Source organism: Aulostomus chinensis, chromosome 11 (genome assembly GCF_037954235.1).
Source record: "Aulostomus chinensis isolate RoL2024-O1b breed Wild chromosome 11, RoL_Achi_v1.0, whole genome shotgun sequence".
NCBI lineage: Eukaryota > Metazoa > Chordata > Actinopteri > Syngnathiformes > Aulostomidae > Aulostomus > Aulostomus chinensis.
This window is the reverse complement of record NC_141330.1, coordinates 2,494,421-2,519,752: the sequence shown is the minus strand read 5'-3', so window position 1 is coordinate 2,519,752 and position 25,332 is coordinate 2,494,421. Positions and strand designations below refer to the sequence as shown.

Here is a 25,332-nt window from a genome sequence, read left to right as displayed (position 1 = left end):
GGCCAAAATTCTCTCAATGCAGGTTTTAGTTCAGGATTTGATCAGAAGCTTCTCGGCCCGCTGAAATGCTGCTTATCTGCTGAACGTCTAAGTGCTGTGACAGCTTGATTCTGGGAGTCCATCAAAAAGACTCAATGATCAGCAAAAATGTAAAAATGCATCACATTATTCTATCATTTAGTTCCATACCTGCTGGTGGTGCGAGTGAAGAAGGGTCTGTTATTAACGGCAGGGACAGACTCGTCCATGAGCGGGTACGACTTGATGAAAGTCAGCGTGTCATCAGGGAACGTAGTGGATGACTTGTAGGCAGCTGCTGAGCCCTCGCCAGCGCAGCAGCCAGGCCTGCACAACAACAGCAGCAGAGTTAAAAAGAATGAATCCAGTTTTGTCTCCTGAAGGAGTAAAACACTGGCAGCTGTTTGTTTTCAGGGTGAGGAAAAAAACAAAAAACAAAACAAAAAACAAGATAAAGCAGCGGCAATAAAAAGTTCATTGTCAGAGGCAGAAAAGCATTTTTACAAAGTCTTTTTGAGGATGTCTCTGTCTTACCTTGGTTTTGGGACCTGCTCCTCTGGAACGGGAGTCCAAGCGGACTCGCTGTTCCTCTGCTCTTTGAATTTGCCACTGAAGGCCTTCTCTATGTCGTCCATGTAGAACGCACAGACTGCAGAGCCGGTGATGCTGTTGGGGCAACCACGACAGAAAAGACTGGATTTCAGCACCTTGTCCCATGACCTGTGTGTTTATGCTTTTACAAGTCATCTCACGCAAGGCTGGATGGAGCTACTTGATGTCATCTGGACTATTATCACTGAGCATTAACCCTGTGAAACCCCAAACCCCCCAGCGGGGTGTTTTAATTACACCGTTCACAGCCTCAAGCTGTACAAATACGACTTATCAGATTTACAACTTTTGGAGAGAAAGTCATCCTGTAGGACGTCTTCATCGGGAGACATGCCTCATTTTAATAAACTGCCAAATATAACTGCTTAAAAAGCTAAAAAAGGAATTCCCGTTTGGACGATGTGATCATGACCGTGGAGCGCAGCTGAAATGCTGTAAAAAGCTGTTTTTAGAGGAGACAGAAAGAGGATAACACTTTTTGACTCTTGGCAAAATGTTTAATAAATTGATTTCCATATTCTAAGACCAACCTTGATTGGCTGTTATCAGAAATGAACCCCTGAGTGAACCTGTAATTAGACCTGGTGACACTGCAGCGCTGTGCCCGCCTCCTCTGACTCACGCTGCTCTCTGTGTCATCATTTGTCTCTTTTGCTCTGCTCTGGCGTGAGCTCAGTAAAGATGGCAAGTACAGAGCCCCTGTGGCCACTTTTAGTGGACAAAGAAGGCAGCAGGACTGTTTCTGGCAAATTAGCACGGAAACTGTGATGGCCATACGGAGGCTACATGCTACAAACAAGTGCTAACAAGCGACGTTCAGGCCATAAATACAAGACACAGAGGTTGATGACAGCTCCCATTTCACCATTGCTGAAGGATTAAACACGATGGCCCAGGAAAGTTGCTGATAAATTCTTGGCCCAGGAGACATTTAAGATTCTCAAAGCTAATCCTCCTCAGAGCCTTCAGGCCTGAGCAATCTCACACAGCAGAGTTTTAATACACAGTACTCTTAACTTTTCTTCATTTGTCTTGCAAGAGGGTTAAAGCATGAAACACTCCAAGACCTTTTTGAGACCACTTGGAATAAAATTTAAGACCTACAGAGATGTGCAAGAGTGAATCCTGGAAGTACATTAGCAGTGCTGAGGATGTAGTTCCCTCATCTCAACGTACACGGGGTCAAGCTCAAGGTACTGTAAGGTTATGAACGATGGAATCAAGCACAACAGTATAAACGCTGAAGGCTTTCTGCGTCTAAAAACTGCAGTTGCAACAAAGTAGCTAAAAGTGGCTAAACAAACAAACAAACTAAAGTCAATTAAACCAAGAAACTAGTCGTGGGGGAGCCACGCATCTCTGACGTCGTTCATATAGTAGTATGACATCAGCTTCGTACTCAATCGCAAAAGCTGAGTTTGTTTTTTAAATCTTCTAACAAAAATATGTCATCTCAAACATTTATTTGCCGCAGACCTTAATTTCTAAACCAATTTAAATGCAGCTTAAAAATCCCTTTGTTTGCCAACAAAAACATTCTGGTACTGGATTTCACTGTCATCCCTGCTGAACAGTCAACGCCAGGTGTGTGTGTGTGTGCGAGGTGTGCTACTGCTAGCCAGGAGTGGTGCGAGGTGTGCTAATGCTAGCCAGGAGTGGTGCGAGGTGTGCTACTGCTAGCCAGGAGTGGTGCGAGGTGTGCTACTGCTAGCCAGGAGTGGTGCGAGGTGTGCTAATGCTAGCCAGGAGTGGTGCGAGGTGTGCTACTGCTAGCCAGGTGTGTGCGTGTGAGGTAAGCTACTGCTAGCCAGGTGTTAGCTGGGCATTGCAAAGTTACAGTAGTGACAATTGGCTCTGGGTTTATTTCTAAATGAATTCTTGGGGGAACTGATGAAGGCGAGCAACACATTGTTCACACGTTTCCTTCCAACCAATTAAACATGACACACAGACCTTAACACAAATTAGAACTAAGTTCACAACCCATTTTTAAGAACTCATCATGTTTAAGACCAAAAGACATATTTTAGACCAGAGGCAGGCCTCAAGTGAACTCTCTGGAACCATGTTCTGACCTGTTGGCCTGAGTGGTGAAGACGCCAAGCACGGCCGGCCTGTGGTTGATCTGCAGTACGTTGGTTAGCGACTGAAGAACGTCAAAGTAGAAGAAGGAGTCTCCGGGGACGGAGCAGTTCAGACGGGCTTTTAGGAATGATGTCCAGTAACGTTCTAACACCCTCGGCGAACCCCCGTTGTCATTCTTGCACACACGCGCAACTCTGGAGAAAACCACCTAATGAGACAGATGGGAAAGTCTGAGTCATAAATCAGAGTTCACCGCAAAACACTCAGGCAAAGCAACAGAACGCTGAACAGCACGAACTGATCCCACACTTGCTTTGGTCTGATGAGTGTTTGGTGAACACAATGAGTCCCTCACCTTGCCAAGAGTTGTGTACTCCACTGCGATCTCGCTGAAGAAGAAGTACACGTAGTTCCCGTACTCAATGGCATGGAGGAAATGTGGCTCTGTATGAGACGTGAAGAAAAGATGTGTGACAAAACAAGCCGGCAGTGATGTCTCACATCCACCATGATGGCGAACCTGCTCAACTCATCTCCTGGCCTGGGACAACAAGTCCAAAAGAGAGAGAAATGTCCAACAACTGCACATTAGAATATCAGGATAGGAAAGTAAGGGGAAACGTTGTGTCAGCGGCAAGCGATAACATTCAACGTCCTGAGAAAGCAAAGCCGGGAAAAGCCACATGATGACTCAGCTCAAGTCAGACTTCATCAGCTTTTTCATGCATTTAGATTTACTACTTGAAAGTTGTTGACGTAATAAGATCAACAGGCTCGATCAAAATGTCTTGGCTGAAATGCTGCGTAACGGGAGAACTTTGCCCTGAAGAGTTCTTGCCAGGAGGGTTTAAGGGGAACAGGTGATGAAGTACAAATAGAAACAAAGTCCACTTAGGGAGCAGCTGGTGGTGGTAGATGATTGGATCAAACGACAACATCTGTGACGACACACTGACACGGCGGCCGGTGAATTTCATCATCTAGCTGTTGTTACTAGTTGTTTAGGCGCCATTCACAGGATGTTCGCACTCATACTTTGAATGCACGAGCATCCTAAGGGTGATGGCGCCGTTTAGGCTGACAGCCATAAAGCGAGGAAGACGAGGGCGGCAGCTCAGTGCAGCGGACTGAGGCTTATCATCAGCCTTCAGTGTCCCGCCAATCTGCTCAAATTGCCTTTTCCTTCAACTTTGATGACCTGCATTAAACAAAAAGTATAGATTTGTGACAGGAATAAGTTTCACAGTGACATGTCCCCATCAGTCTGATTGGTTGGCTGAAAGAGCGATAGTGACGACACGAGCGGCTTTCTGAAAAGTTCAGAAACATTTTTAAATATTTCACATCCTAGAATGATCTGCTCGTACAGTGTGAGCTGGAATTATACAACATTTCTGAAATCTTACAGCGCCGGCCCGGTGTCGAGACTCTGTACATTGATCTTTGCTGATAGCAGGAAGGGAAAAACTGACAGGAGATTTAACAGCTCACATTTTTGGTCAAATTCCAGGCATGAAAGTACTCGTATTTTCTACTGGAACACAACTCATGTGGAAAAATCGGAGAAGAACAAAAAGATCCGGGGGCTCTGTCGCCCATTTCTGCAGCCCAAACCATATCACCTAACATTGCATGTAAAAATGGTGGGTCCTCACCTCGCAGCCATTTAGAGTCGTACTTGACAGTACGCAGCACAGGTTTACTCTCACCCAAGCTGCGGTAAATCACCGCATCGCTCGCCAAAAAGTCAGTCATGGTGGCTGAGTAGAAATCGCCGCCTGCAACAAGAAGAAGAAAGTAATGGAGATTAATTTTCACGGATCACATTTCCAAAGAATAACCCACTTCTCTGAAGTGTCTATTTTGGTCACAGGTGACTTTTACTGCCCTTTAACGAGAAGCGGAGGAGAACAGATGGATGAGAATGTGTCACTTTTAATAACACCCCCCATGAACTTTGCATAAATGTCAGTGGAACCTTGGCAGGATTGAGGGCAGGTCGGGCTCTCGCCTCATTCCCTGAACTTGACCCCAACGTGCCTTCGCTGCTATGATTAGAAAAGAAACTGTAAATGTGACCTCAAATCCAAATTCCTCAAAATGCTGCTCTCTGCTTGAATATTAAGGACGTAATCTGGCACGAGACAGTAAAACCGGGCCGTCCTTGCTGACCAGAGAGTATTTCAGGTCCGTGTGAGCAGAGGAAACAGAGGGAAAGAAGCTTGAGGTGTCTGTGTTCAAAAGGCAGAAAATCAACAACCAGAGTGTGTGTTTCCTTCCAAGGCCACTGGAACGTCCAGGCAGAGGAAGTGCAGCAGTGACAGAATATATTTACAGGAAGATGCAGCGTGTTCAAGCCAAACATTGTACAGTGCTGGCCAAACTCTGTAATTACATCCATACAAACAAGCAATTAAAGCACACGCAGATATTAAATCAGAAATTAAAACACATTTAGACGATGCATTGTTTAGCTGTAGCTTCACAACCTCTGCAAAACAGCTCGGTCAACTATCAAGATTTGATCCATTCGTTCTGATCGCTTCTGGAAGGTCGAGAGGAAGTGTCAGATTTAATGATTTTTATCCAAAATCAAGTTAATGATGACATAAATTGCAAGATTGAAGGCTCAGCCAGCAGAGGCATGACGGAAGAGTTTCCATCATACCCAGAAACCACCATGTTTCAGCTCTGGGGGGGGGAGTGAAGCGGTCCCCGCACCTTTACTGATCCGTGCTGCACGCTCATACGTTGTTTGTGACGGTGACACCCTGGTGGTGTGATTCTGGTGAGGGGCTGATCCTTTAGGGGCATACAAAAACATCTGAAGTAGAAGAATTGAAACCACCGACTGAGAGTCCGCGGGCGGAGCTGCTTCATTTACACACACCACCCTGACATTCACGATCCAAAGCAGGCAGGAGAGTCTGCGGAGGTTCCCTGTGCATCACATTTACATTACAGATCTGGGCTCTTATCCGCAGAGACTTGCGGTGGCGTGCTGTTATATGACGTTCACTTCAGTGACCACGTGTGTGAGACCCAGCGCACACAGCAGCGGCTCTCATACTGGTGGTTTTGTGTGGTGAAGCCAGTTTGACTCAAATCACGTGGACCCTAAAGTTACAGATTATGCTCTCTCCAGCTCTACGTTTTTTTATTCAGGTAATTCACCACATTGGCTTTTCATGATTCATCGTTAAAAAATACAATGTATCTCACACCAACCCTTGACCCTTCATCTGAAATCAGGTCGTGTCTCTTTAAGAACCCCTTCCTGACAGCCCACTTCCTTCTGATAGGCTGAGCTCTGGAAGCCTGCCAAGTGGCAGCGTCCCTGTACGTGGTGGGCGTGATGTGCCTGGAGCAGATGACCGTATAAAGACATCCAAGCGGGAAAAAAATATGTTGGAAACTTGAGTGTTGAGAGCTTCTCCTTCCAGGCATTACATCGGTTTGCCTCATGACTTGAAACGCTGGCCACGGTAAACACCAACATCCGACACTCTAACAAAACGTACGTGACAGAAGAGACAGGAAGGCATAAAAGCCCCCCTTTCCACATCATGACCTTACAAACAACGCCAAGCTTTTCCATTCATTTCTATACAGCGAGAAAACCAATAAACATACTGTGAGCAATCCATCACAATAAAAACAGTCGTCTCTGTCAAAGTTACGTGAAATAATGTCAAAGCTTTCAAATCAATATGCATTTGAACTGCAATGCCACATAAAACTGACAAAAACATATGCAGACCTGATGTTCCCCGTGATGGATGACATAACCCGGGAAGGTTTTAATAGGCTGAATTAAATGAGTGGAAAACCAAATGTTGTCTGGAGAGGTTCAGAAAGAGAGGACGCATTTAAAAAGCAGAACTGTGACACGCAGCCATGGGTCTTTACGGACGATGGCTTCAGAGACCTCCAATGATCTTTCACTGTTGATAAAGTACATGAACAAGGATGTACGATGACAGCGAGTACAGGTGAGCCGTGGAGTGATGATTGGTGCGGCCACGTCACAAAACATCAAAGCTATCCAGATCTATCCTGCCTGTCAATCAGAATCCTGACTGTTCTCGGTCCAAGCCAGCCAATCACAATGTGATCCAACAGAAAAAAAGAAAAGAAAAAAACAACTTCTGACAGACAGAACTGAGAACCACTGATCCAAACTTCTCATACCTGTTCACTGTACTTGTTTGAGGGACCAGCGAGGCCCACGTCAAGTTTGACGAGGATTAACTGAACGGATGCTGAGATAATCCAGTCACAGAGAGGGATTTATTGCTTTAGTAGGTGGATTAGCATCATTGGCATTGGTGAATGTAGCATTAGCAGTCGATTAAGATAAACTGGAGAACTACAACTAGAACTCTGTAGCTGTGCGAGTCAAACCTGGACCCGTAGATGTCTCTAGAACCTCTGGGTCTCTCTGCTTCACTCACCTGCAAAGAGTCCTACGTTGGACTGGCGGGACTCGAAGGGGCAGCGAGCCTGGCCAACCACCTCCTCCCCCTCCTGCTCCAGTGTCGACATCTGGGGCAGAAACACACAAAGGCCCGCCTTTAACCCAGCAGAAAAACGGGGAATAAAATACAACTCTAAGCATGAAAAGTTTTTATACTGAGCCCACGAGGCTGCTGCTCAAACTGCAAAATCAATAAACCTCAAACCTACAAAAATATTTAATAGAGCGAGAATTGAAAGCAAAAAGATACCAAATCAAGCTGTGATGATAGAAGGCGCTGAGCATCCTAAAGATTAGGTTTATTTCTAAGTTTTGTACCAGGGTGGTTAGGAGTCTGAAGTCCTGCTGCTTCAAGTAGAGAAGACACAGACGCTTACCTGCTACTGTGCAACCTGCTGTTAACAAAGCTGTACAACAAATACAACAATGTGAAAAACTCCCATACGTGTGTGTGTGTGTGTGTGTGTGTGTCCACGTTGGGCTGAATGCATGCAGAGCAGCTTTTTGTAGCAACAAGGTGACAGACGTATGCGATCTTAACAGTCCATTAACACGCGGCTTTGTTTATTTGGTGCGGTGTCGACTCAAGCCGAGTGTGTAACCGCTGCTCCGTGTTGGTGTTCAGTCAGACGAGTGGAGTTCACCAGAAATCCTACGAAGGACCAACATGTAACCCTCAACGCAATAACAGGACTTACAACTTAGTCGTGGCTCGAGGAAATATTACACTTAACTCAACTAACTACCTACCTAACTGACTAACTAAGTGGCGTGCGCTCCGATCCCTTCTACAATCTCATCAATGGCTCCTCAACCGTTGTTCCAGCCACAATTTCATGCAATTAAAGCAGAGATTTTCACATTTGTCAGACTAAAGCAGCGCTGGTTGTTTTAGGGGCGGGGCTGTAGATTGCGTGATGATACCACAAAGCATCAAAGCCATCTGGAACCGTGGGCTGTGATCTCAGTCTGCCGTCCAGACTGCCAACCATGAACCAACGCAGGCGATCACATGACCGCCTTGACAGCGTGATGTCAAATGAGGATTGGCAGCCATGTTGCTGCTGCTGTTTAAGCCAAATGACCATGATGTGGTGCCAGTTGCGTTGGCGGTCAGTGGGAGCTCGTGGGTCCACAGCTGCCTTGGTTTTCAAACAACAAAAATTACGCGAGAACGTTGCTGGACTAGTTTGTTGAAATACTTCTTTATTACGATCCATTCTCTCTTCAGAACACGCTGGTGGTGACGCTGAGCCTGGACGGGTCTCAGTGAGGAGGAGAGATGGACTCCTGCTGTTTGGTACAATTAGTTTAGAGGAACTAATCAGGGTGTTTTCTTGTCTATGGCTCGTTAGCGCTGGTCAGCAGTAGGTGATTAGTGTAGAAGGTTTGTTACCTTGGAGCCTTTTCCTCTCGAGCCAAATGCATCACAACAAAGCACGTGGGGGAGTTTACTCTGCTTATTGGTCAGATGTGTCTGAGGCAAACAAGTACATCCAGGAAAAAGGTCCTGCAGCAACAGCAGAGCTGGCATTTGCACACAACTGTGGTAATTATCTGGGCGAAACACCAGACAAAACCTCAACACTGCAGGGGTCGTCTAACTCTAACTGGCCTGCTCGTTGGATCATGATCCCACCAACTGCTCCAGAGTTCGTTTGGAACCAGACTGAGACCACCTCCTCCTCAAGGGCGTCGGTGCGGTTGTTTTGGTCTGCAGCCGAGTGTGATTACGTGTTCACACCTGCTCGCACCATGCAGGAAATAAAGCAGGCTCTGATTTAACCAGACTGAAAGCACAGGTGTCACAAACACCCAAGGTCTGGCAGGTTTACTTTTGTTGAGGAGAGGAGACTAACTTCTTTGATAACACGGAATGTCATATTTGAGATTTTCTATTCGAGTGACAAATGCGTCCCCACTTAAGAGGCAGCGTAGGTCCACGTGGGTTGAGGACGACCCTGCCCGAAACGCAAAAATGCTCATTCGATTTCCAAAACAAAGACAGCTGTTAAAAAAAAAAAAAAAATCACATGAACTTATTAAACAGCAGATAACAGGAAACACATGTACGTTTTATTATTCCAACATCCCTGTGGTTCAACGCTCACTAAAATGCAGCTACGGGTTCACACACGCGGCAAACTCGCGATGGAGCTGCGCTGATTGAGTGGAACAGCTGCAAACAAACATTATTTTGATGCCTCGCGTCGGAATATTTTCTTCGTCAGTCCTGTCTAACCACCTGTCTCTGAACGTCTGAGTGTCTCGCAGGAGGGACAGGTACATCTTTGACAATGTCAGTTCCTTTGTCTTCATCGCCACGTAGCATCAGTGGGTGGTTGTTTCATGCGGCTCTGATGTGACAATACCGTCACACGGAAGAAAACCCCCAAAAAAACCCTACAAAAGAATGCTGCTCTGTAAACTCTGCATAATTCCTCATGCATAAATACATTTGAACTGGGAAAAAAAAACAAAAAACTCCTGCACTCGCACACGTGTTACTCCCCATTACACCCCTGAACCTGATGCAATCCAACACAACAGCTCTGCCCTAAATATCACTTCTGCGAGGCTATAAAAGTTCAGTTATTGTTCAGGCTGAGTCTCTACTTTGAGTTGCTGCAATGATGTCATTGTCACACATGAGACTGCAATCATGAAGCGATACTTCCCAACCCAAAATATGTATTTTACCTTTCAAGTATTCACTAATCGGTGTCTTCAAGGTCCTGTTTCCTTCCTTTGATACTTCCTTGTGACTCCAGAAAGCAGAAGGAGCCAGCCATGTAGATATTTAGCTTGAAGCTAACGGTAACCCACAGCTGAGGTGATGAGAAAACTGGCTATTTGAGAGGCACTAATAATAATAATAACGAATCAAGTAGGGTCATCTGCTCGCATACAATCAGGCTTCTTTTCACCACTGGTGTAGTCGCCCCCTCCTGGTCATTCGGAGGAATGCTCATCATCACGATGTTGGCCTCACTTTTCAGACCTGGAAGCTGCCTCAAGTTGTTTTATACAGTCTTAACAGAAGCTTTGGGCTCTTAAAACAAGCTAAGACGCTGCTTTTAATTTGGCTGGAAATCAAAAGGAGCGAGCAAACTTCCTGCCTGCAGAGTGAGGTGACGTGAAGTGAAGTCTGCTGCTGCTCACAGAAACCGACCGGCCTCACATATCAGAGAGAAGCCAGAATTCCACCAAGCCGTCCAGTGACTGCAGGATTGTTACTCTGGTGGGCAGACGAAGACAGATGGATGTGACGCTTCAAGGTCTTGTTGGACTGCAGACGTGTGTTGAAGACAGCTTCTCTGTTGTCTTCAGACCAGCTGTCTCAGCAGTCTGGTCAGTAGAGCTTCGACCAGCACACACACAAAGACACACACCTCTGTGTGAGAGACCGCTTCTTTGATAAGACTTACACCTCCTCCCTCTGTCCCCGAAGCTGTTTGCAGAGACATCTCATAGATTTTCCAGACCGATGAGAGAGACAAGGGGGGGGCAGCTGGTGGAGGGGGGGGGGCTACAGAGGACAGAATGTGGGAGTGCTCTGGTAAAAGTGTATCAGCCTCATTGTATATAAGGGAGACGATGACCTGAGCCTTAATTTGTCCTCCAAGTCCTGGGTATTGTATCGGTGGCTAATGACTCTGTCCTTAATGACATGGAGACAATCTCCTGCCGTTATGCTGCGGCCGTATTAGCCTTGAACACTGATTGAACATTTGCGGAAATAACCCCATTTAGACTCCTTATACCGACTTCCTTTTGGGTTCAGAATTGATTTTAAGATCCTGATCACCTTTCAGCCTCATCCTGATCTGGCTCCCGACTGCATTTCAGATCTTTTAATCCCTAATGGACCTCACGCAGACTGAGTCCAGGCTGACAGCCAGAGCTTCTGCTTCGGGCCCAGAGGCTCTGGAATGACCTGATCCAGGAAATGAGGCTTTCTGGGTCAGCGTCTTCGTTCTCATGCTGAGATTTAACTACAAAACATTGGCTGATTTTACCTGAGCCTCCTGGTTATATTTTCATATCCATCTCACGTTTACCACCTAATATATTTAGTCTTTAGGTCTGTCTGAACCCTTGGGTCTTATTTGAACCATCTACAGCGCTGGAGCAAAGACGCACCTAATTATTTGGTGTGTTTTGGGCACAACGTCACTGAAACCAATCAGAGAGCACCGTGTCATTGCCTTTCCACCACGATGGACGCTTTTCAACTCAGGAGAAGCAGGCGCTTTTCATCTGAAGACACGGACCTCCTCCTGTGCCAGCTGGAGGTGCCTGAGCACGTCATATAAGGGAGAAGCAGGCGTCCACCCAAGCCAGCGCAGGTGAGTAGTGACGAATTTTGAGTCCATGTGAACGGGTGAAAGTTCCAGCTTCCAGGAATCATTTTCTTCTTATTCTGGATCAGTGAAGCAACACCCCCACTGAAATGTGAAGTCTTGTATTATTCAGCTGGACTGCAACCCCCATGTTATTAGAGTTACAGTCTGTGCTGCAGGACATGAGCTCCCTTCTCCTACTAATGGCCTGCTGTGAATCACAGTCCAGACCTGTGATGTCACCTATGAACCAACACAATCATGGGTCAGGTTTCACTGGACACACTTCAGACCGCCATCAGTAGCTTTTCTTGAGGATAATATTTTGAGATGAGTAGCATTTTCTTTGACTAGAGCAGTTGGATTACCATGGAGACGAGGAGCTGCTTGGAAACTTGTATACGAGTGTTGGTTTGTCTCTTGACTCCACTCTCTTGTCTTTTCACCCCCCCCCTTCCTCTGATTCCATCTCCTCCCACAGCTTTGTTGTTTCACAAGTGTGAAAGAAATGGTTGTATTATTGCTATTATCAGCATATCTTATGTTCTGTCAACAGAATGCTGCCTCTGTCTTGTTGAGCCAACAAATTAAAATCCATCAACGTTAAACGTCTGAAGCCATCTTGCCCTGCCAAAAACAAATGTGACAAGCATCAGAGGGAAGAGCGTCTGCAGGTTTAGACTCATGTTCTGATCACACAGAGACGAGGATCCTACACGTGCAGCGTCAGGTACGGTGTATCCAGTAGACTTGAAACTCCTGAGTGCTGTTCTGGTACACAGGACAATTTTAGAAATGTTGTACAACTCAAACTCACACTCGTGGTCGATAGCGCGCAATCTAAGGCCAAATCTCACCATTCATGTGCTCACAGGACTGACAGAGTCACCTGCAGATTGTTCTGGCAGGCGAGAGCTGTTAATAAAGATTAGTTTGAAAGCTCCGAAGGCGTTGTTTTGTGCCTTGAGGAACTCCCTCGTGCACTGCGGGGCAAAAGGCGCCCACTGAAGCTGAAATTTGAGCGGACGTTGACGTGAGTCATTCAGCTCAAACGTCGGGCCAGGAACAGCCTCAAGCGTAAGAGTATTTCATCTGCAAATATTTTCACTTCTGTTCCAACTGTCCCCTTCAACGTCTGTCTCGGGATTTGAACACGTGCACCGGCGGTTTGAGCTCAGCTCGTTGTTTTAACAACAGAAAAACAAACTGAGGCGCTGGCTGCCAGACGTCTGCCAATGCTGACAAATACAGCATCTGCTTGTGTGTATTACCGCGCGGTCAATGGCGTTAACGGTGTTTTAATCTGCCGTGGAGCCGGGCTCCACACCGAGGTGGAGGAGAGACATACCTGCGCCTCCAGACAGGTTAAAAGTCAAAAGCATACAAAATACAATGAAATAAAAACCTTGGGTCTACTTTTAAAACAAATTACCATCACAGCCAGCAGGTTGGTTTGAATGGAAAACACTTTTGCCACAGTACAAGCAGCGCCTCAAGCATATTACTAAAAAAATATGTAGTTTCAAGTTTTTGCACTGTTTTTTATTCTAAACTATATATTTTTGGGATCATGAATCATTTTGATGTTTTCAGTCCTGAAAATCAGTCCACATGTTTTTTGCAGTATCTTGTGGTGTTTTTTCAGGAGGTGAGACATTCAGTGTTTACTTCCATCCCTGTCGGAAACAACTGCTCCTCTTTACCAGCTAGCCAGCTAGCTAGCGTCAGCAGCTGACTCATTCATCCATATCTCATCCATAAGGTTAGCTAGCGCCTCTATTCGCCCTTTCGACTCAGACCTGGTTTAGCTTCTAGTTATTCACCACAGGTGTAATTTCACATCTCCTTCCCTGTCAGGCTGTCATTTATGTTGAACACATTCCTGTCTGGAATAAACACTCGCATTCCTCACTGATTCCTGTTCTGGAACTGTTAGAACCTTTGCTTTCCTTTCCCGTGGTGTCAATCATATTTGCATATCATATCATATCATATCATTTTCTTTCAGTTCAGTTTTCAGTGTTTTGTTTTGTTTTTTTACATTCGTCCACAGTGCTTCAAGCGTTGTTTGACTGTTCAGAGCCACCGTAGAGGACATGCGGTGTGGGTCCTGCTGTTCAGGATCTGGAGCAGTAACATCCTGAAGTGCGCCTGGAAGCGATGGGAATAATTCTGCTGCTCCTTCAGCAGGTGGGACTCTCCTCGCTCTTGTCTGGTTTTTCGAATCAGACGAACCCAGTGATGGAACCACAAAATCCCCCTCACTGCTGGACGACTCCATTTGTCTTGAATTTTCGCAACGCGTAGAAAAATAAATCCATAGGACTCAGCGTGAACGGTTTCTGCGTGTACAGGGTTTTTTTGGGGGGGGAGGGGGTTGTATATATATATATATATATATATATATATATATATATATATATATGTGTGTGTGTGTGTGTGTGTGTGTGTGTGTATATATGTATATATATATATGTGTGTATATATATATATATATGTGTGTGTGTGTGTATATATATATATATATATATATATATATATATATATATTTATTACGAATCTAAAACACCTGTCTGGAAAAAAGGATAATCCTAGTCATGTTTTATGTATGTAATATTTCAGTGTCTTTTACGTCAAGTTGTTGCCAATCTTAATTTGCCATGACACAATTCAATTTATGCTTTTCAATCTGTATCTATAGTTATTACTGTTATTATTACGAAACAAAATTTGGACGAACATGAAATCCATCATGACTTTTTGTGACTACTATTGTGGAGCTGTTTGACATTATTGACCCACTTTAACAGCCTCTTAACACACACCACATATTAATGCCGGTGTCAGGAAACATTCTCATTTCATGCAGCAATAAGCAGATTTCACACATGTATAAAACATCCGTTCCACATCGGCGTGTGTGACCTGCGTTGATGGCACAAATACGGGGAGGTTTCACATGAAACCAGTGTGGCGTCAATGTGACACCGGTGTAGTTTGTCATTTCCATTAGCGGCTTAAATAGCAGGGTGAAACTGACAGAGCGCACAAGGACACGGCGATAAATCTCACAGCAGCCGTGATGTGGATGCAGCAACACAGATCATATCTGTAATTGAGGCCAGGAGGCAGCAAACAGCAGTACAGTGTCTCACCTTATAGTTACGGCAGGTGGGGTTGAAGGCGTTGGTGCCGCAAGCAAACAGCATCTCATCATTGCGTGGCACCAACACTTTGATGTAGTTGTAACATTCGTCCTGACAGGAGGAAAACAGCCGGCTGTTATTGTGCATCAACACCAGAGTCCATATTGGCTGTAGTTTTTCTATTGTTATGAAGACAGATGAGAGGCAGCTGCTCAAGGACTCAACAGAGGGAGAACATGAAGTCATCACACTCAGGCTGACGTTTTTACTTCCAAAACTGAGGCGCAGTACTTCAATTGATACTTTCTGGAGACTGCATTCCAAACCAGTGTGCAGAAGAACTTGTGTACCAGGAGGGGCTGTATTGATCGTTGACTGTGTTTCTAAATCCCAAAATTTACTTTCCTTAGATTTTTGTTTGAATCTTTTTTTTTTTTTTCCACAAAGCCAACCCTCATTTAAGCTTCGACAAAAAGAGAATGAATGCACTTACAAGAAAACTTGACAAACAAAAAGGAAAAAAGAGGCTCTGATCTTTGCTCTGATGTGTTCAAGTTTTTTTTCTTCCCGTAATCACAGAATAAAATATTCTAGGGATCTTGAAAGATTCATGAAAAATGATTGAATTCTCTGGTGGTGGCTCTTAACTTTTTAAACAACAACAACAAAAACGCTGGCGGGAAAAGAGTTAAGAAGTGACTAACCACAAAGAACAAGGGACAATCAGGAGGGTGTGGCAGCCCAACCTGGAGTAAAACGTCACCGTGCAGGAAATGAAGGTACAGGCAAAGTAGGAGAAGTACACGAAAGAATAAAAGATGCTACTCACGCTGTTTTTCCCTCTCACGGTGCACTTCTCCACATCCTTCGTCTTCCACGTCAGTTTCTGAAAAAATTAGCAGACGGCCAACTGTCAGCTCAAAGAGGACTCCTTCCTCGCCATCACAGCGTTCTTTGATCCCGACTGTTCGGGCGCCGTTACCAGACAGCTGTGATGAAAATCTCATTAACTTCAATAAACTGTTTAGGAGAAAAACAAACAGAAATATCAGGGACGTCTGCAGCTGAGGGCAGATGAAGCGTGTGATAGAAGTCATTGCTGGATTCAGTCAGGCTCAGTGAGAGGACACAGGAGGAACGTGTCTGCAGGAGCAGCAAAGACCTGCGACCGCTCACACGCCCAGCCCTCGTCCTTCCTGTCTTTCGTTACTGCGGCCTTCTACTAAGGTAACCTACCGATCCAGATTCCCTGGGAGCTCATCAACACCATTGAGGGCGCTCCTGTTTCACTGCCACGTCAATGAGAGCAACAACCTTCCCTCCACAGCTCCTGACGGTGCGCGAGCACGTGGAACCTTGATTTGAGCAGGTGGGGATAGCGGGAGAACTCTCCTCAGCAGAGTTCTCGTCTGAAGTCAGAGCTGGAGGCCAGGCGTCTGATCTTTCAGGCTCATTGTGTTTTAATGTCCAGAGCATCTCCAGCACGTCTTGTTTGCAGCATCTCGTGAACTTAACCCTGACATTCTTGGTACAGCTAAAGAAATTGACCTCAAACACTTAAATAATGATCAGATCTTAAAGGCTCAATCCTGGTATTGATTTAACCCCCAAATCTTCTCTCTGCTCATCAATATTACATATTTAGAGGCTTTTTCCAAGGAAAAATCAGATGTAGCTCATCGATCCCCTTTTCCTCACATCGTCTACATTAATATGCACATTCTCAATACATATTTTGATACTAGTCTGTTTTTCTATTCTTATACAGCAGAGCTTTGTTAGAAGGGAGGGGCCATGGGTAGAGTGATGTCACAAAACCTCCCTGATAATCTCAGACATTATGGCATCATCCCAGTTATTGCACTGTCCAAATTCTGTGTCATCTTTGATCTGCCTTCTTTGATCACAGCATCAAAGCTTTCCAGAGTCCTGCCCATCATCTGAAAAGATCCGTCATCACGCTTCCTGAACTCTGACCAAGCACTTCAAACTCATCAGTGCAGCTCCAGCATCGGTCCGTCCACATCGCCTGACTTCTCCTACGTTCTCTGCGACTCTCAGCTCCAAGCCCACTTTAATCTACTTAATTTAATGGGTTCCATTCCTGGGATGAACATCTTTGAAAGAGGGTCGCGGCGGGAAGGGCACGCGGTAGAGCGCAGACCTCTACAGAGGTCAATGTGAAAGATAAATGTTGTTTTTAGCCATGTTAAATGAATCTGCACCAAAATGTAATGGGTTTTTTCTTGGCCCGGGACTTGCGGGTCACTCTAAACTCTTCACTCATAAAGACTGAGGACATTCTACAAGGTTTGATGCTGTAGCGGGTGGAAGCAAACAGAGTTGGAAGGAGAGCCGCTCCAAAGTCTTCAGGGCGACAGGAGACGGTGCTCTACCAGCCTCCATTTGAATGTGTTAAACAGCTCACACACAGCTTCACTACGGAGGACGAGTGAGGCGCCCATCATCCTGGTCCCCCCTGACCTAACTGGGCAATGTAGCTTATAGTCCCCAGAACAGTGACTACTGAATCAATTCAGAGGAATTTTTAGTTAATCAAGTCGTGACTGATTCAAAATGAAGAGCACCGTACGTGTTAGATTTGACCATTTGTTTGTTTTTTAATGTCATTTCTTGGAATCTGTGGGAAACACTAAATGTTGCCAGACAAACGTCGCTGCCACCAGGGCGTCTGTCTCTGCAGGTCCAGGTGTGGAACATCTCATGACTCTGTGGAGATCAGCAGGACTCAGCCACCCTGGTCCAGGGAGGTCGGCGAAGGGGTGAATGTGACGGAGCGCCAGGCATGACAAATGAAACTGGAGGAGGACGAGGAAAACGCTCAGATGGAAAAAAAATCAGCAGGGGGTGGAGAGTAAGAACGGGGTAGAATTTGGGTTTTCTGCCCCCACTCTGAAGAGTTTGGGGTAACTAGCGCTGGCACGCGGCTTTTACAATTGATTTTACAATGGAATAATACGCAGTGCCTCAACCTGCACCCAAATCAATAGTTTAGATCACCTCGACATGGAGTGGTGGCGTCCTCAGAGTGAGTATCCATCTGTGGTGCTAATCTGAATACAAACAAACAAAACTCCCCGGCCTCGGAGGGCTTTTATTTAAGTACAATCATGTCTGACAAATGAAATTCAGATAGGAGGGAGCAGAGCACTTCAAAAGCTACGAGAGCCCCGCGCCACTTGTATTGGATTTATGTCTGAAGAGAGATTGCTTAATACTTGAATGGAAAGACAGGCAACAGATAGAAAGGAAAATAATGAGATACAAACATTTCAAGGGACTGTTTTTTTTTTCTGCTGTGAAGGCAAACAGTGCAGTTCAGAATAAAAACAGCAGAGAATCGCCTTGTACAGCCTAAAGAGCGCTGCCTTTCATTAAACGCTGGGAAGGTCTAGCAGTACGACTGACGTATTACCCTCAGCATCACACTGGACACATTCATCCCTACATCCCATACGTCCTCTCATGTTGTACATTTACACCAAAGAATCCTCAAGACTTCCTTCACTTTAAGCACAGAGAAATTAAGAGTCCGTCCAGGCCGCGCGCAGGTTGATGTACACGTATCAGGATTACGGATCTTGGGTTGACGTTAGAGTATCTTAAGCTTGTGAGAGCCATGGATCTTATTTCGGACAGACTCTGAGACGAGGGAACCTTCAGCAACGCTAAGCGAACGTGCTCATGTTCATGGCGATACATCAGGAGCAGGTCAAGCATCTCGCTCTGCCTGGAACACGCCAGGCAACGGACCCACCAAGATCTCATTCTTTTTTCATTTATTTGCAGGAGTCCAGGGGTTGGAAGTGAACTGCTGAATCTTGCAGATTAAAAACAAAACATCACATGTGGTCTCGACACAAAGCAATAACATATCTGCTTGTGCATGGAGAGGAGAGGAGGGGTCGGCTCACAGGAGGTCACCTGAGCCGCTGTGAGGAGATGAATTTTAATGACGGGGTGAACATGTGTACGCAGAAGTCCAGGAGTGATCGCATCATTAAAGACAGGCTTTAATGTGAGCTCTGGACTCGGCCTGAACGCTACAAACGTCACTCTCTTCCTGTATCAGTGTTGTTGATGTTCTCTGACGCTGTGAGGGTTCTAAAGGTTCGATCCTGTCTGAGTTACAGAGAAAAAGCGCACAGCCGTGGACGGAATAAAAGGAGATCGCTCCGGATTATTATTATCATCATCTCTTAACCTTTTTGGATTAAAATGACTAATTTGTTGTGTTCTGGAGATTCACTGCAGCCCCTCAGCATGGACTGTGGCCTGGCATGTGACGGTCTGTGTGAAAGTCGGCATCACCTGACACTGGAGGCGAGGAACTCACCAGACGATGATGACGACGATGGAGGTACGGGACAAAAATGCAAGCACAGCCAACTGTTGCTGTCACTAATTATGACCACAGGGAACAAGGACGTCAGATGACATCGACACAGCCAGAAAGTCTCTATTAGGAGGATTTTTTTTTGGAGGGGGGGGGGGGGGCATGTGTCTCACGAGCACCCACTCAGCTGGTTCCACGCTGCAGCAGGAGATGGCTGCTCCCTGTTCACTGCCAGGCACAAGTCATGAGTGCGTTTAAAACCACAATGGACCCTCAACCATAACAAGTGTCTAGTTAAACCCAAGCCATGATCCTCCTCTTCGCCAAACCAAACCAGACTGTGACCATAGCGGCTACACACCATGAGAGATGATTATTTCTCCAACTTTTATTGGTAATGCAAAGGAAACGTGCTTATTTTGTTCTACTGGGGGGGCCAGAACAATTCAGAGCAAATGGCTTCTACAGTTGTTGGACCTGTCAGCAGATGAAATGCACAGGTTGCTCTTTAAATTCTGCTCGGTAGATAAATGACACGGGTGAAGAGAGGTTAAGTGTCGGGCTCAAACAGAAAACACGACAACAAACAGAACAGTTTCCTACCTGCTGTGGAATAATCTTCTCAGATGAAGCGGCGAGATTGACTGCAAACACGTGATCCCTGCAAGAGTCGGGGGACAAGACACCATCAGGGGCGCGTCTCCAAAACCTTTGCTCATGCAAAACTCCAGAACGACCTGCTTCAACCCCTCAGGCACGAGCTGCCTTCTGAATCGTATTTGTAGAACTCTGGACAGGATTTACCGGAGCTGCTGGGCTACAGAGGGCAGAAGGTGGACCGCCGGCCAAACTTTATTGGCTTTTCAATACAAGACAAGTTTTCAGAGAGTTTTCCAAGTGTTGACACAACACACATGAATCACTTTGTGAAGTGAGGCGTGCACTTTGTTGTATGCAGGTCTGGAAAACGTTTGAATCCATTTAGGTGCATTAAGAGGCTCCGTACCTTTTCGGACTGGCAGTGAGAGCACAGTCTTGGGACGGAGACAAAAACTGGAGCGGAATTCATTTTTCACAATGAAAACAGGGAGTAGAGCGGCAGCCTCGTACTTAACGATGACGGCTTGACCGAGCAACATTTAATTATGCACCAAACAAAACAGCAAACATGAAAGCTGCTTGGTACGGAGTTTCTGCCTGGGATACCTTAAACATTAATAAAGTAGATTAAACGCTCACAGTAAATCTAAAACAAATGGCAGAATTGACTACGGAGCCATCGGGAGGCTTCAGATTTACGAAGGACTCAGAAACAGGAATTCATTCCCTCTGCTTCCGTCCTGCATCCCTCCTCAACAACATTAAAATCAGGCTTTTTCGTTTGGACTTGTTTGCCGATCTTTGGCCGATCCAGCATGGAATCCCAGAGCACCACAAACACACACATCTGCTATTACGTGTAAGGAAGCATGCAGGGGAAAAGATTAAAACAAGGAATTCAAACTCAACTGTTACCAAAAAAGAACATTTTTCCTCCCTTGTGTTGGACTTTCTCTATGTAACTAGTTAATTCCTATGTTCCATATGTGAACAATCCGTCTTTGTTCATCGTCCTTGTTTACAAAGTGTTCCGGTGTGTCTGACTGAATTCAACACACACACACAAGTACACTTGACTATAAGAGAGACGTGAGGAAAAAAGTGGAACGTGTTTTCTCTATCAAAAGAACACTGGACACATTTTCTTCCTCCATGTTCATATTTCATCCAGGTTGAACTGTCAGAGGTAAAATATCAGATCTCAGCGGGACACATTGTTGCTTTTAGACAAAATATACACAATCCAGTATTTAATACTGTCAAAACATGCAGATTCGAGTCTGATAAGCTTTATTTTACGAGGCTTTTCCAGCCATTATCTTACTGTCCCGCTGTTTTGACCTCCTTCATTCTGTCTTTAAATTACAAGTGTTATATTTTGTTGAACATGGTGCTGAGGCCTGGAAGGGTCTGTACCCTGGCAAGGGCACAGGACTTTCCCTTGAGATTGACCGTTTTTATCATCTTATCCTCGTCCATGTCCCCTTTATTCCAGACAAACACATATTTTGCTTTCAGTTATCGAATATCTCTGTTGTCACTGCTGTTGGGGTTCTGTTCTTCTTATGTGGATATCTGGGATGACTGCAGGTCCTCTCCGGTGCACAAAAAGTTTACTCCTATTGATCTATAGTCTCTGAATAATGCAGTCAGCCATGAAAAGAATCAGGCTGCATAAAAAAATAAGTGCTATGATTTCATATTTTCTATGTTCTGTACCACTGTACATTTTGTACTTTTCATAGCCTCAGGTCACCAGCAGCAGCCCACTTGCCTCTCACCAAGACATCACTTAAATCAGAATAACACTGCTTCATGCTTAATTGACAGTCTGGTTAAATAAGGGTGAAATGAAAGACCGCATGCATTACTTCATACAATTAAATGGATACTATTCAAGAGCCTTATAGGAATAGACTTGCGCTCCATTAACCTGCGCTTGCATTAATTATTCAGGTTCTCACTCCTCTGCTGGCTGAAGACTGTAAAATCTGAGAAATGTGGTTGTTGTTGTTAAATTCCCCCATCGTTTGTTATGTAAAGCAAAAGCTCACTGACTCGGCTGACTTGGAAGCGAGTGGTGCAGCTCAAATTCAGGCTCAGTGGTGCAGTGGATGTCCAGCTAATTTAGATCTTGTGCTAGCAGGTGAGTGGGGAAGACTGACCGGGCAGCGATGTAGAGCATGTGGTTGATCCTCAGCATCCTCTGGAAGTCCAGACCCAGGCGGACGGTGTCATTGTCTGATATGAGTCCCTGGAAGCTGGGATACAGGGACGAGGCTGCTCGGGCAAATGAGAGAAAAAAGAACACACATGACGTCCCTCTGAGGTCCTGGTCGAGAGGATTTTTTTTTTTAACCGAAAAAAACAAAACAATCATCCTCCTAAATACCAAATAATTTTTGCTGAAACTTTCTAGCGGCTCTGCAGGACAGCAGAGAATAAATAACACACGGCACCTTTCAGCTGAAGATACAGCTGTGCTCCAATCCAGGAGCGTACACTGAATGCTAATAAGCACTTGTGGAGGTGGACGAGCAGGGCAAAAATAGCATTCAAAGTTGCAAATGAGATGGTTATGTCATAGAAGTCGGTCTGATTTAGAAACGCGGCTTCTGGTGAGCGGTTCTTAAAGCAAACTTATGGGGACGACGGCGAGGGAGGCCCAAATCAGAAGCATCCTGATAGAAATACTCTCTCTCTGCCTGACACACATGGAACCGGAGTCACCGTGATGTCAGGAATTTTACTCCCCCTTCTGGAGGGTTTTAGTATGTGACTGACCAGAAGTCAGCTGCATTGATGAGAGTCTTTTGACAAACTGAGGAAGTGACGTAATATCAACTCTCGTTGCCTGAGAGTGGGATGGTGTGACGTCACACCTCAGACAACGAAGTTGGCCATGGCAACACACCTAACCCGAGGAATCACCTGGTGTAACATTCAATATTTCCTGAAGCTGAAGATTTTAGTCCCTGCAACAGCGGCGTCGAGATGCTAACGTTAGCATCACAATGATCAAATGTAACCCTCCACGGAGGCTGACCCTGACATCTCCGAGCTGTTAGTCAGCGTCTGGGTGATGCTAACACGAGTCCACACTGTTGACTGGCTACAGCAACCTTCCCCAGCAGCGAGCGACTGACTCTTACCAGGAACATCACCTGAGAATGTTTAAATATGTGTCTGACCCACAGCAGGGACTCCCACAAAATGTTACGACAGGGTGATGGTTCTTCTTCCAAATAAAGATTAAAACAAATAAAAGTTCAAGCTGAAGACGCAACTACAAGTCTTGATATGACATCATTTCAGAATCGAGCAGTAAGCAAAGCCATATCGTGTTTTTATATGCTTTCTTGCTGTATTTCTAATTTTACAAGATTATGTGCCTTTGAGCAAACTCTAACATTCGACTACGAGAGAAAAAAAATTCCATACTTTATTGAGCCTTTCACACAAAATTCCAAACTTTTCAAGGTCTGGAAAACAGCTTCTAAACACTCCATACTTTTTAAGACTTTCAAGCACTTGCAAGCACCTTGTGCTAAAAGTGGAGTGCAACGCTGATATTAGAGGCTTTAACTTTGCAAGGCACAAAATCCAAAGTGCTGAAGTTAAACCGTAAGATTTCTTTGGTTTACATGCACAACTGCGATCCAACTACAGTGACAGTTGGATTAAAAGCTCATTTTATGGGACTACAGTGGACGTTAGCAGGACTCTTTTTATTTAACAAGCATGTCCACCTCCAGGGCAGTAGGTGGCAGTGTGCACCGTTACAGCTGGTTGAAATGAAACTTCCTTTGTTTCAACTTTTGCGTCACCAGCCCAGTTAATCAGCAGCATTCCTGTCAAACTGTGGACCTCAGATCAAGGAATATTAAATTCCCTCCTCCTCTGTTTTGTAAGTTCCAAGTTTGACTTCTGAGTAAAGTACCACAGCAGAAACCTACGGAACCGATTAAATCCCAGTTCAAGCTCATACATACAGGAGTTCATTCAATTTCAAACCACTTCATATAAGTGTTTTAGTGTGAACAGTCATTAAACTCTGTCTACCATCTTGTTAAACGGATAATTCTTTTCTTTTTCACTTTCATTCTTTCTCTTCTTTGGCATTTCACTCACTCCTGGGATTTTTCAATTTAAATAAAGTGAGATGGTGTCGAGTGCATCAACAGACTGACAGCCAGTTGGTGGATAGACATGTGGTCATCGCTCAGAAGGGGGGAAAAAAAACTGCTCCAGGCAAACATAAAATTAGACTGCTCAATACCGACACCAACCACATCAGAGCCTTCCTGTGCCGTTACCTTTTTTTCCCCCTACACCAAGGAAGGATCCAGCAAAAGGCCACGGCACTCTGAATCTGTAAAGTACTGTGTTAAGTGCCCTTCAGCCTCCCATCTGACCCGGGCTGCTGCTGAATTAGCAATCCCCGCAAGAAATTCAACACAGTCTGAAATTAGTCTCTCTACAGGGAGAAGAGCGCTCCCCTAACTGCTCGTCTGGAATCGACCGTTTAAAGATTTAAACGCCTAATGTCTGGCTGAGCTTTGGACCTCGCTGTTCGGTCTGGTGAAGAGACTCCCAGTGGCTCATCGGCCCGCCCCACTACCCTCCCCCTGGCGGATGAGGATTTCTAATTACTCCTCAGCACTTTCACATCCTTTAAAGTTGGGGGGGGGGACAGTCGGGGCACCGCCGAGGGCAAAATCTGCTATAAGTTAAGATCTCTTCCTTTGGAGGCGCATGTAACGCTGCCGGCCACAGACTGAATCAAACCAGTCGTGCATCCCGAGGCTGAATTCAGACCAGGGTTGGCACAGCGTCAAAAAATGAAGCCTCTTCATTTATTTTAATGAGAGCGCTGAGCTGACTGTGTGCATCCTGAATGAGGCCAGAGATACTTGAGCCAACTGTTTAGCCCAGTTCACCACGTGCAACACTGCAGTTTAACTCCAACCGCAAAGATACAGCATCAATAAAGCAGAAGGGACCTTGATCAGAAACTAGCTGGTGACCATTTACTGGCTTTTCTGGCTTTACATCAAAGGTTCTTGGCTTGTTGGACGAAGGGCGCACCTGAAGACATCAAGTTCAGCTCTGGGAAATTAATTTGTCGTGGTTTTTAAGTTGATGGATTAATCTGGTAGCAAAGAAGTATAAATTAGTTGAAAAACTACATCTCCAGATACTCCTGCATGACTGTTGTGATGCAAACGTGTTGGAGGAGATAAACTGTGGCGACGCTGCGCCGTCTCAGCCACTAAAAACACTTGGACTGATAATCAAAACGAATGAACTGAAAACATTTTGGTGGTTATTGTCAGAATGACAGACGACAGCACTGAAGTGGTTCTACTTTCTCTGTTGTTAAGGGATGAAGGTCAATCTCAGGTTATTCCACATTTGCATTTAGGATGGAAAAATGTTTGCAGCCCAACGCAAACCGGCTGTAACGGGTCAAACCTGAACTCCATGCAGGGCCTGCCTCCAGACGAAACCCAAGGAGAAGCGGCGGCTACACTGGACTCCTAACCTTAATTTAGATCACGTTTTAATATTTTGATACATGTTTTTCCTTGAGATGTCCTTACCCTGATCTTATTCTAAATCTTACGTTCAGTGTAAATTCCACGTTTACTGCAGTTCAGCACAAAAACCCTGGGTGCTGAGGTGACTCGTCTG

General features: G+C 45.3%; 1 protein-coding gene across 15 annotated transcripts in view; it reads right to left on the bottom strand.

The window, feature by feature from the left end:
- sema6cb (semaphorin 6Cb) overlaps positions 1-25,332 on the bottom strand; it is a 250,140-nt gene that overhangs the window by 48,371 nt on the left and 176,437 nt on the right. For 14 of the 15 annotated variants that reach the window (XM_086217684.1, XM_086217688.1, XM_086217687.1 and 11 more), the window contains 10 exons: positions 21,804-21,918; positions 19,642-19,699; positions 15,511-15,567; positions 14,691-14,792; positions 7,170-7,260; positions 4,371-4,493; positions 3,071-3,159; positions 2,706-2,923; positions 553-684; positions 190-345 (listed from right to left, as the gene is read on the bottom strand). In XM_086217684.1, the coding sequence (XP_086073810.1) occupies positions 190-345; positions 553-684; positions 2,706-2,923; positions 3,071-3,159; positions 4,371-4,493; positions 7,170-7,260; positions 14,691-14,792; positions 15,511-15,567; positions 19,642-19,699; positions 21,804-21,918 (1,141 nt within the window). Of the gene's footprint in view, positions 1-189; positions 346-552; positions 685-2,705; positions 2,924-3,070; positions 3,160-4,370; positions 4,494-7,169; positions 7,261-14,690; positions 14,793-15,510; positions 15,568-15,917; positions 16,483-19,641; positions 19,700-21,803; positions 21,919-25,332 lie in introns of those variants that run through there. The other variant, XM_086217696.1, reaches the window with a different exon arrangement.